General features: G+C 45.8%; 1 protein-coding gene across 17 annotated transcripts in view; it reads right to left on the bottom strand.

Moving 5' to 3' along the window:
* The window catches only part of KCNMA1 (potassium calcium-activated channel subfamily M alpha 1), a 711615-nt gene that overhangs the window by 118791 nt on the left and 580368 nt on the right, over positions 1–12456 (bottom strand). For 6 of the 17 annotated variants that reach the window (XM_064488018.1, XM_031462128.2, XM_064488006.1 and 3 more), the window contains exon 19: positions 6834–7007. The exons of the other annotated variants lie outside the window; for them this stretch is intronic. In XM_064488018.1, the coding sequence (XP_064344088.1) occupies positions 6834–7007 (174 nt within the window). The remainder of the gene's footprint in view (positions 1–6833; positions 7008–12456) is intronic. 17 annotated transcript variants of the gene reach the window in all.

Here is a 12456-nt window from a genome sequence, read left to right as displayed (position 1 = left end):
GCCTCAGAAGGAGAAAGTGATTTTTCAGCACCTCTAAGAGGCATCACTCTTCTTCCCTCCTCACCAGCAAGTATGACCTGTCTATATCGCTACATCCACTCTATTCTGAAAATGGTTCCCATTACACTGTTCCATGCTCCGTTGCTTCTAGGCTTCAATGCGAATCAAAGATCCCAAACACTGAGAACTTTCCTCTAAGCATGCTGGCAAACACCCTCAACTTGTTGGGCCAGAGGACAAACATCCATCTCAGATGAAGGAAGCATCCAATAGAAAGGATCGGCACCACATGAGAAGGGAGGATCCCAAGGCATGATTGAGACCAGAGGTGCCGCATAGCAACCGCTCGTTTCCGTCTGGAGGGGATTTGCAGGCAGGAAGCAGCACAGCCTGAGCCGCTGCCCTGTAAGCCTCTCTCCAGTGGCTTTACACCATCAGGGGTCTGAGACTAATTCCAGACAATGCCCAATCGCATCACAACAAATTAGCCACAGACACGCGATAGCAATCAACGCGGGGAGCTGTCCTGAATGTGGGCCGGGGGATTCCCTGTCTCCACGAGCCGTGCGCTCCCACAGATGTTTCTAAAAGCCTCTTCCCAGAGGCCCATTTAGAGAGAAATTAAATGCAACTTTGACTTAATTAACGTTTTAAATGATAATGAATACAATGTAGATTCATAGGAGGCATTTACGTTGTGTTGTAAAATTGATAAAAATTTAATAACTCTTTGTTAATAAGTTATGTCTCCCCAGACCCACAAAGCCTAAGGCGCTGCAAACTCCAGCCTGGGTCTCATCCAGGCTCCTGGTGCAGGTGGAGGAGGGAGGCAGATGGACTTGACATTTGCTCCAGGCCTGCTCTGATTCAAACCTCTGCTTGTTCATCAGTACTTGATTTCATACAGTAAAGGTCAGGATTTGGGCTCAAGGCACAGCCTTGACAAGAAAGCTCAAGTGAAAGGCGGGCTGGCCCTGGCATCTGTCGCCCGAGATAGCAGGGGAGGGGGGAGATGGAGCGCTCCCTGGCCACATCTGTCCTCCACCATGGAGGTAAGATGGAAACTCCGCTGCCTGGTGGTCGGAGCTGTCAGGGTGAGTATCGTGACAACCGGCCACTGTCCTGAATTAAAAATGCAGACATAATTTCCATGTCACCTTGCATAAGGACTTCTGCTTAGCGTACTTGTGGCACGCCAATGTCTTTTCTGGTTTGTCCTTGAAGAGCCCCGTCACTTAGTAAAGCACCACATCCCTGGGAAGGGAGGTGTCCCAGGGACAGGAATACACACAAAGCATCTCTTCCTCTTTCCTCATTCTGACCTTTCGACTTCCTGTCTCCCTGCTCTGTTTCAAAGGACTCCTATTGAAAAGCTGGCTGTTTTTGTCCACCGTTCCCTTTCCCTTTTCTACATGTGGTGGCTCTGCACAGATTATTTACCTTTGTTTTGTTTTGTTTTTTACAGCTTATTTATCTTAAAGAACTGGGCAGTACTATTTTGGAGGTGGGGGAGGGGTGCAGGGAGGGGAGCACGATGAGGTCCCAAAATGCAAGTCAGTTACTTCACCTGACACTAGACTGAATTAAGAAATAAAAATTATGATGAATAAAAAACATGGTTGGTTTGGAGCTCTTTAGAGATGGGCCATCAACAGGATTCTTTCCGAAAGAAATTTTGCCCAAGCGCGATGGCTGCCTTGCACTGAGCTGACCACCGTAGAAGCACGTAGGACGGCGCCTCATGCCAACCCACTGCTGACTGTGGCCGCCACAAAAGCAAGCAAGAGGCACTGGCTTCTGCAGCCTTGCCTGCTACCAGCCAAAGTGCCCCAGGACGCCCTCCCAGGCCCACTATTAGTCTCATAGAATGATTAAGCGGTTGCCTAGGTCAAGCTGCCTTCCTGTTTTCACTTCCTGCCGTGAAGTGCAGATGGCCAAGTCAGGACACATGCGCCAAGGCTAGCTAAAGAGCTAGGGTAGAATCCAAAGGCTGCTTTAGTGTTTGCTGTCATGGATATTGAGAGAGAGAGGGAGGGAGAGGGGGAGGGGGTGAGGGAGAAGGGAGGGAGGGTGGAGGGGGAAGGAAGGAGGAGGGGAGAGAGGGAGGGAGGGAGACACCACACGAGCAAGCATCAGAAAATGGGAGAAACTGTGCCTCCAAAATGAATGGGCTTTAAAAAACACATGGAAAACTACGAGTAAATTGATTTGGGCTGGGTCTGCTTTGGCTATCCGGCTGTCCTTTTTCTATCTTTCTGTCACTGATGGCAGTGGTGGAAGAAGAGAGACTCTTTGGTTTCAGAGTAAAATAAACAAATACAACTTCAGATCGGGGAGCTTGAAGAAAGCACCCAAAACTATACACAGATGAAAGAAATGAGAAAATTGAAGGCTGCTGATTGTCAAACACAGCTTATTAAATCTCCCTGCAACAGGCGCCGGTGACTGTCAGCACGGGGTCTGTCCCATTATAGACACTGTCCTGGAGCTGTTTCCACCCCCTGCCCTAGTATCTGATTTTATGTACTTCAAAATGCCATTAGTCCCCTCGAGTGACTTTAGTTCTATTGACAATGTTAATTCTCTGCCTGTACAAACCAAAGGCTACTTGGGATAAGCTGATTTTTGTTTATTATCTGACAAGACTCAAGATTACACTAAACTGACTTTGGTATGTCTCCCTTCAACCTAATCGTATTGGACTTCTCTCAACCGAACCATTGGAGTTGAATGCCTCCTTAAATTATGTATTTCTACCCAAAATAAAAGTCGTGCACCATTTAAAATGAGCTGCAGTAGTCTGCAAATGGGTGTATGTGATTGTGCAGGTTTAAATTATTACTAGATTGAAAGGTTTGAGTGATCACATGCGTCCCTTAGCTAAAACTATTTCTAAGTGCAAGTCTAAAGATCCGTTCCTCTTTGAGCGCATGATTAATTTGTTCATGCTGGGGTTACTGATGGTTTGTGGCCAGCATCATGTCAGGCAGGTCTCAGCAGGTTTGAATCAATAGGGTCCTATGTTGTCACTGCATCATCATTTTAATTGTCCCTTTCTGTTAGACTTAGAAATCAGATATCAAGCAAGAATTGAAATAACAAGAATAAATTCTGAACAGAGAAAAGGTACTATTTTGCAAAATTACATGGAGAGATAGTGGAACAGATTAGAACCTCAGTGTATATTTATGTGTGTATGTTGCTAGATGTATATTTTTTATATTTGATGTACTATAACATAGCTACTTGTGAAAAGTCTGGGGCCCACCCCATCTTAGCATCTTTTAAGCGATCTGGTACTTTTGCCCAGCATCCCCCAAAGGAGAAACAAAATAGAAATGATCAGAAAATGATGCTCGGCATACCAATTCCAGCCCACCATCTTGAATCATTCAGTCTTGCCCAAAATAGAACAGTCTTGTGATGAATCCTTATGAGTCACTCATATTTATCTGACACTGCTTTTTAAGTCTTTTGTAAAGGAGTCCTACTTCTCTGCAAATCTTTTTCTCAGCACAGTGTGGCCTTACATCCCACGAGTTCTATCGAAGGAGACTACTGGGAGAAAAGTATGCAGCTTAACAACCACAGGGACGGGGACAGGCCACACCGCCAAGGAGAGGTGCGCGGCGCGGGCAGGCCCTGCTGTTAGAAGGCGGGTTTCTGACACTGCGTGAACACTTGGAATATACTGCCGCCCCCCTGGGGACTGGCTACTTCCCTTCCCACTTCAGAAAACACATAATGGGACTTTGTGCTTCCATTTAACGTCCCTTGAAAACGGAAATCTTTCCCCTTATGAGAAAAAAAATAGTAAAGGGGTAGACGAAAGGCAAAAGAGAAGGAATTAGGCTGTCTCCAAAGCTCACTCGCTCAACTGGGAAACTGCGACCAAAGCAAGCTCTATAATAATATAATGACCTTTAATGAGTGTCTTGGGAAACAATACAGCCCTAGCATAAAAGACAAAGGGCAAAACCCATCATGGCTCTGCTGACACTAATTCAAAATGATTTTCAGAACAACTAAAGAATGTAAGAGAAGTAATCTGATCTGCCCATCTGACCTCACTTTGATTCAAGGGCCCTTCTCCTGCCATTTCTAATTGTCAAACCCTCTACGTTTCACATCTGCTCATATTTAATGAAAAGCCCACTCTCACCACCGCTCTTGGAGGCAACCAGCTCTGTCCAATGGGCACATCCAACCCCACCACCAGCGAGGGAAGCCCGGGGATTGCTGTTGGAGCTCTGCCTGTGGAATTCTGCGTAGAGACAGACATTTTTTAATTGGAGAAGAAGGGCTTATGCGGTTGCATGAAGGGGCTCAAATTGGGATAGATTTTTCTAACTTATTATTAACGGTCAAAGGTGAGTGGACTCACACAGGGATGGATGAAATCTGCTTTTGTTTGATGGGAGTGATGACGGCGGGGAGACTGATGAAACAGAGAGGCAGCCCCCCACCCCAGGCTGTCAGTACCAGTTAAGCCTTCAACCTACAGCCCAAAGCTCCACATTTTCCACGGTGGGGCTGATGGTGGAGGGACAGAAGCACAAGCCTCTCAAGCCCAGGATGTTTCTGAGAAGCCGGGACCCTCCCACCCCAAGGTTTTCTCCTCCTGGCCTCCATCAACACTTGGAGGAAACTGCAGAGCTGAAAAATCCCTCCAAGGAGGGTTTCTCCACCGCACACACTGGGTATTGCGGGCCTCCCGCAGGGAACACAGATTTCACTGCGATTGATATGGGTGGCTGGTGCCAAGACATGACCACAGGCCTCAGTTTAGAGTCTGAGTGGCTCCTTCCTTCTCTCCACTGGGTCTCTGGGCCAAGGTTTTAGAGCCTAGTGGTTGCTTGAAAATAGAAGCTGTGCCTCAGGCAGACGGGTAACGGGGGGGGGGGGGGGGCTGGCGGATACATCCACCACCATCAATCAGAGATGTGGCCCAACTGTGCCACCACCGCCCACCCCTCCTCTCTCCCCTCCAGCTCCTGTCTGAACCAGTGTCTTGCCACACATTGTAGACAAACAAATTCTTTCTGTGGTTGCGACCCAGTTTACCTTGGCGGTATCACATGAGCCAGAGAGAACTCTCGTGATGAGAATAAAGGAGGAAGGACACATACTGTGGCATCTGTAAGAAAGATATTAAAGGAAATTTCCTTCCTAGGATTTTAGGTCAATGTGACCAAGACAGTCCAAAACCCCTCTCAACACAACGCCTACTCAGAATCAATTTAACACATGAATCCTGTCCCCTGGCACTGTTCTGAAGGAGCAGTGAATCACAAATCAGAGAGGATAATGATTCTCCGGTCCTAGAGCTAACTTTCCCAAATGCCTCAAAGACAGCTCCCTGCACAAATAATGTCTCCGACCTGAACTGCGTCTTCAGATACCAGCACCCGGCAAGGCACACGGCTCCACTGCATACAGTGAAGCGAGGCTCCACCCCGGAAGCCCCGGATCACTGCCGCGCCAGCACCCCCTGCTGGGACCGCCTTCAACACCGGCATGTGGGTCAGCAAATTCTTCATGGGAACAAATTCTCAAGAGTGAAGGGCTCTTCTCCCTCCTTGTTACCTGCATGAATTAACTGCTGCTGGTGAAAATTTAGTTTAACTGGCTCTGGGCACTTGGAAGAGAGGAGAGTGGATGACAACATGGTCACCAACAAATGTGGTGGCTGCTTACAAGAGGAAGGGATGAACACAGATGGAAGAATGGTCTTCTTCCTCCCATGCTACCAAAACAAGGGAAAAGAAGGTGACAGCTAGACTTTAAGGCATCCGAGTCCTCACGCAAACCACAACCTCTTCTGCCCTTAGACGAGAACCCTCAGTGAACAAGCTGGAAGTTTCTATAACATCACCCACAAACCATGTCAGTAAAACACCAGCAAAGTCAGTGCCGAAGACAAGGATTGGGGGGGTGGTCTCAGCTGCCACCTCGAGAGATTCTTCAACAGCTCTGAGCTTGTGGGTGACAAGTAAGACTGACCCCAAAGGCCTGCGTGATGGGCTCAAGGAAACCATGGAAGTTCCTGGCTGATGGTGTTTGTTGTTGTTTGGAATCATGATCGCTACAAGATACCTTAGTTAAACGGGGGACTATATTTTTTGAAAAACAAAAGATATTAATGGAATGAGCCTTTGAATTGGTCATCATATTGAGGGGAGGCTCTAAAATCCACCAGTCTGTGCAGGCTGGCAAATTCATAATACTCTTTCAGAGCATAGGAGGCAATCCGGCATTGGAGGAATGAGATACAGGTTAGGGAGACACAGTAAAAAAAAAATAATAATAATAAAATAAAATAATAAAATAAAAGCCAGCTGCATTGCAACCCTGTTGTATTTGGGAAACTATCTAAGCTCACTAAAAGCAATTTCATGCCAGAGTTGGCTTGTTCTCTCTACACCGTTTTCCTTCCTCCCTTTGACCCCATCTGACGTCTAACCTCTTTCCCGAAATAGTAAGATATACATTTCCATGCATCTCTGTATCAGTATAGTGTTTGATTTGCAGTCACATTAATTTCCAATTTATATGCTTTTAAAGGAGAGAGGAATAATATCACCAGGTTATAAGATCACAGACTATGCACTGTTACAAGAAAACACAGCAAGTTCACAGAACCAGGAGGGAGGCCTCCCCGGCATGTACACAGGGACACAGGCAGCATGGGCGTCACATCACCACATACATGGTCACAGCGGGAAGAACACAGCAGCCCGACGGACGCACAGGACCACAGGGCACAACACAAGACGGGGATGGTACCACAGACAGCACAGACACGGAAGTGCGTGTGTTGGGGTTAAACTTACAGGCACGGAAACTGGTGGAGCAATCATTAACAGAGACAGAAGAAAGTGGGAAGGCTCTCTCAAGGGTGTCCACGTTACCACGCACACGGCCTGACATGCATGAGCAGTCACGCTCAGAACGTCCGCAATCAAAACAACATGCCCGTCTCATTCTCCGGTAGATGGACATCTTGGCTATCACCGTGTGGTTGGATGGGAGGAGAGGAAGAGCGGTAGTTAATGACAAGGTCACACACAGCAAGGCAGCTGGAAGGGAGCTGAAGGGAGTGAACACAGGTCTTAGTTCACATAACAGTCTTGACCCAGGGGAAAAAAATGCAGAGTGACTGTTGGCAACAGTTCAGTCGGACATCGGAAAAAGCAGAGAAAATACAAATTGCCTTTATAGTCCCCCAAGGCTATCTATTGCACATGGTTTTTCTCCGCTAAGTAAAGCGGGTGACCACGGGAAAGGGCAGGGCTGATGACAACCGGGTTGTCGGATGAGAAGCAGCACGCATATAGACAGCAGAAGTGTAACCAACACCGTTTCCCCTGGCGCGATTGATACAGGAGGACAAAATATACACACAGCCGATCAATTAATTGCTGATTTGGCCCAATAAATGTTTTTTTGCAAGATGCAAAAATATCTAGTATGTCGGCTTTCTAATTTCCATCCATTTCTGGGCATTAGGCAGAGGCCGGGACAAGCTTGCATCTAATTTGATGTGAAACGATTACGTGTTAATGTAGAATCTGAGGCTGCCTCTGCTGAACTTCCCCAGAGTGAGTTTACATGATGCCTACAGGAATTTAAATTTACTCTTGACAGAACAAATATCCAAATCTGTCCATATAAGAAATGCAGCTACTCAAGGCTAACGCTGCATATTTGACATTAAAGGCAGTTTGCAAATCAGAAATCACCAAAAGCATATGAGATGTGGGTCTACTGGAATTCATTTAGCTACTCATGGGTGTATTTTTCTGCTGAAAGCTGAGAGAATCTGAAAATCGCATCTGCTTTTCTCTCCCCATCTACCAAAAATTCAGAAGGCAACTGGGCTATCGGTTAATGATTAGTTTTTTCCTTATACAGAAAATACTGGCCAAAATAGATGAAAAATTATGAAACATGAAATGAGAGAACAGATCCCATGTAAAATATCTTGTTGAGATTTGCATGAGGCAGTGATAGCTCTTCTAGAGCTGGTATCAAAGGTTCTACGCTGCCTGGGAGTCCAGCTTGAGCGCTAACCTACCAGAGTTGCTGGACATCACTGCGGTCATTCTCAGGGTGCTTCATCTTATATTTCAGTACAATGCCAATTTCTATTTCAGTACAACGAGAAGCGTTTTCCACCTCATTCTGATGCTGCAGCAGGCCACCACTTTTGCTTATCCTTGACATGAACCTGCCTGCCTCTCTCACAAGATGGGAGAAGAATTCATGTTTCCTCCGAGCATCACAGCCAAATAGCAACTTGAAAGGGAAGAGGTGTTATTCCCTGTGTCCACACCTTCCATTCTGAGAGTCATTTTTCCCCCATCTTTTTTTTTTTTCCTTTCCTTTGTGGAGAATGGTGGCACTCTTACTTTAAAATATGACTAGTGGTTTTGCCCTCTTTGAATGTTCCAGTCACCAGGAAGAGGGGTTTAAATCTCTTGAATGGGTCAAGTCCTGTTCTAAGACCTTTATGAGTTGCCATACAGTATATTTGTCAAGCAGGGGTAACGTTATGATCGTGAGGAACAGGCACTGGGGGGAGATGAATGAGAATTGCTTCAGCAGCAACACCAGTCCCGTAACCCTGGCTCACATTTTTAGTGACGTGTTCTTTGAGCATCCTAGCCAGTCAGCTGTTCAGATCATCATGATGCAGCCCCACCCCTGTTCAAGGTAGGGTACATCGTTCCTGAGCTCAGCTTTTACCAAAAAAAAAAAAAAAAAAAAAAGTTCCACTATAGCATTTGAATCAGAATTTAGAAGGCACGGTGTGATTGCCCAGACACCCCAAACAGCAGTTGCTGAAGTCAAGAAAGGGAAAACAGTCTTCAGCTGAAGACATGAAAATAAAGTTATTTTAAGTACATCCAGATCTGGGGGACCACTTGCAGACCACTTGCTTGTTTTATTCCTTCTTAGTTCTTTTACTGGAAATATGGATGGGTTATTTACACAGAGGAGGGAAATAAAAATGATGTTTTGTTTCACTGTAGATAAACCGTTTTGGAAAAAAAAATTTTAATCAAATGCTGTAGCAGAAGAGAAGCCCATCAAACTCTGAAATGCTATGCTTCTCATTAGCAACCGTGCCTGGTTTTTGTTTCCATACACCATTTTTGGGTTCGTATACCATAATAGACTCTGACACATTTATAGGGAAAGAAAGCTCATATATATATATGTATATATATGTATATATATGTGTGTATATATATATATACACACACACACACATAAATACACATACACACACACACACACACACACACACATACTGTCTTTAAGAACAAGGGGAGGGAGGATGGGAAGTCCATCATAATGGGTGACTGAAACCTCCCACTTGCTAAGGGTACAGGAGGAAACAACTTCAAACCAGTACCCCTCAGGGACGGTTTGCAGTTGTTATTGTTGGCCCCTCAGGAGACCATGCATTATTCTAAAATTTCATAGTGTTAGCATGCAGGCACAGGCTGAAACTGGTCATTGAAGCAGCAAACCCCTCCCCCCAAAACCCCATTTGCTATAAGAAGATTAAATGTAAATTATAAGCACTCACATTCCAAGCAGCATATGCATAAAAAAGAAAACATGCTATTTCTCGTCATTCCTTCCCAGTCATCAGTTTCACACACTCACACCAAATTCAAAATAGAAATCTCAGAAGACAAACAAGCACCACCACAAACACACACACACACAAGAAATCAGCAAGAATGATATTAATGAAAGGCTCAAAGACAAGACAGAAACAGTTAAAAATGATGGAGCCCCACACACTGACAAACCTCTGTGAATGACAATGTCTAGACCAAGGGAGGTGGGCTGTTTTTACTCTACTTCTGGAATAATCCATTTTCACCGACCCCTTGTCAGATGTCTTCACCTCTAAACGTCTGTGTCCACTTTCTCAAGAGGTGAGGCCCATTCTGACATCCTGACTGGTGGCTGTGATCCGTCAGGCTTTGAAGGACGTGTGTTCCAGCCAGGAAGAGCCTCCCTCTGGGTCATGATGTGAGTCACCAACAAGCTCTTTAACTAAGAACGGATGAGAATGTGCCTCCCGGGCGGTCGCTATTCCAGAAGATGTGGACACTCTGTGTAAAATTACGCTCTCGAGTTGTAAAATAAAATTCTATCAAAATTAAGTCGTGGACCTCCTCCTTCAGAAAATACCATCCTTCATTCCCCCCTTGGCTCTCTCTTTGGCTTCCTAATCCTTCGGTTTTGTTTTAGTGAATCGTGAAGATTCAGAACCACTGGTATTTTAGTTCCACGCCTCCATGATCATTTCCTTTTCTAGAGCTGATGTAGGTTCGAAGGTTAATTTCAGATACCAGCGTACCACTTAAAAACTCCCAAGGTTAGGTTTCAAAGAGCGATTTTGCAAGTTTCAACATTTATTTAAAACAGGAGTAAGTTTCCTATAGTCTCCCTGGCCATAGGAAGTGCCCTCTCTCTGGTGGTGTTTGCTGGTTTTCTTTTTAACCTCGTGGCCCAATGCTCTCCTCCCCAGTCTCAGGCCTCAGAAAAGGGAGTTTTCCCTGAGCTCAACGGTAATACTAAGTAGATCTGTGAGGACATCTAGTGGATCTGTGTGGAAGAGCAGCTGGTTAACACAGCACCTGAACTATCAGGAAGAGGATGCTGTGAATTGAACTAAAACGTGCTCAATGGCATTTCAATTCAATGGCTTCTCCGAATCCACAGCAGATGCTCAGGGAAGAGCGGGGACGAAGGGGAGAGGGGTTCTGGGACACGGCCCTAAGGTGGTCAAAAGTGGCACCTTGCAAGCACATGGGTCCTGCAGACTAGGGCCATTTCAGCACTGGCTGGCTGGGTCTCCTAAAAGCCCTGCTCTAGCTTCTCCCGTGTCTCTGGGCAGTGCGAACCCCGCAGCTACTTGTCATTCCATCTCTGGGCTCTTGGAACTTTACGCTCAATTAACTGCCCCCATTGGCGGACTTAAGTCTGGGAAAGCAGAAATATAAGCCTCTGGGGACTCAGTTTTCTCTCTGGCCCACATCATAAGGCTCTTGCTCTTGGACCGGTGCCACAGATTCAAACTGGTGATGTGGTTGCCGAGAACTGGACCCTGGGTCACATCTCCCTCCTCTAAGAACTCTGTCCTAGCAGGTTTCCAATTTGAGGAAAAGCTTTTATGTGCTCGCCTTCACCCCAGTGAAGTAGCTATTCATCCAATATTTCCATTATGACTTCCTAGTGCTATTTGTAGAGACTAAATAAAAGTATTTCCCTAATGGACATCATCAAAGCTGTTTACTCTGAAGTGTTTCAGACTGGAAGGTTTCTCAGACGTCCTCTTGGACAACTTTTCCTCTATTTTCAAAGGTCATGACCAGAAGAAGGGAAAGCTGTGGAGAAGTGCCTGCTGCAGACATAGTTTAGTGACTGCTCTTTCCTCGGGTCACACTGACAATCAGCTGTCAAGCTCAGGTTCTCTGCTGGTTAGCCCTTCGGAGCCAAGCCTGGAATGGAAAAGGGAGTTGGATTCCATCCCGTTCTTAGCACCATCTGCCTCCTGCATCAGCAACCCAGTTGTCAGCCAATTTCCAATTGTAGGATCTTAATTTCCAGGGTGGGCTGGCCGGGGCAGGAAAAGTGGTGCTGGACTGAAAGCCTCGGGTAGAGTGTTCCAGCGGCTGGGGGAAAGAGATTTCAGTTTTCAAATGGAGCAATTCAAGGGAAGACTGGTGTGGAAGGAAAAAAAAAAAATCTCTGCCATTCAATTTATAGACATTTGTCAGATTGCAATGTCGTGTTTAAAATCAGTCCAATGAAGGAAGGATTATTTCCAAGCCTGAACTCCGGAACTGCTCTTCATATGCTCGGCAGAAATTAAAAGTATAAGTAAAAACATCCATGGAAGAAAGAGTCACCAAGGTGTCAGGTTGAGGCATTTGTTTGATGTGACACTGGGAATCCGAGAGCATTCTCTCAAGTCCTGTAAATGAGGGAGGATGTCTTCACTTAGCAAAATTCCTCCTAATAGCTTCCGGAGAGAGGAGAAAAATCTTCCAGGTGGTTTTTCCAAGAAAGCAGAAAGAAGGGGAAGGAAAAGCGAGTTAGTGTCAGCAGTAGAGAGCACACCGAGCTAGCTGGTCCTGCCCTCAACGCCATGTTGTGGCTGGAGAAGACAGAAGAATTTGGCACTCGAGTTGTTTGTTGATTGACATCACGCTTTCCCTCCAATTCTGAAGGATCGTTATTAGATACAGTAGGCAGCTCTGCAGGTAGGAAAGTAGTTCATGCCCTCAAGCCATCTTTGTAGGTGTTCTGCAGATAAAGGGAGCCCTGGAGTCAAGTTTGGCCGAATTTTGCTTCGAATTGAAGGAGGTCACTATTTTGTTTTAATGGTACACTGAGCATTCTATAGCCTCAAACTCTGAAGGCGAG

This window comes from Camelus dromedarius, chromosome 8 (assembly GCF_036321535.1).
Source record: "Camelus dromedarius isolate mCamDro1 chromosome 8, mCamDro1.pat, whole genome shotgun sequence".
Taxonomy (NCBI): domain Eukaryota; kingdom Metazoa; phylum Chordata; class Mammalia; order Artiodactyla; family Camelidae; genus Camelus; species Camelus dromedarius.
Note: the sequence above shows the minus strand (reverse complement) of the source record. Positions and strands in the feature narration are given on the sequence as shown.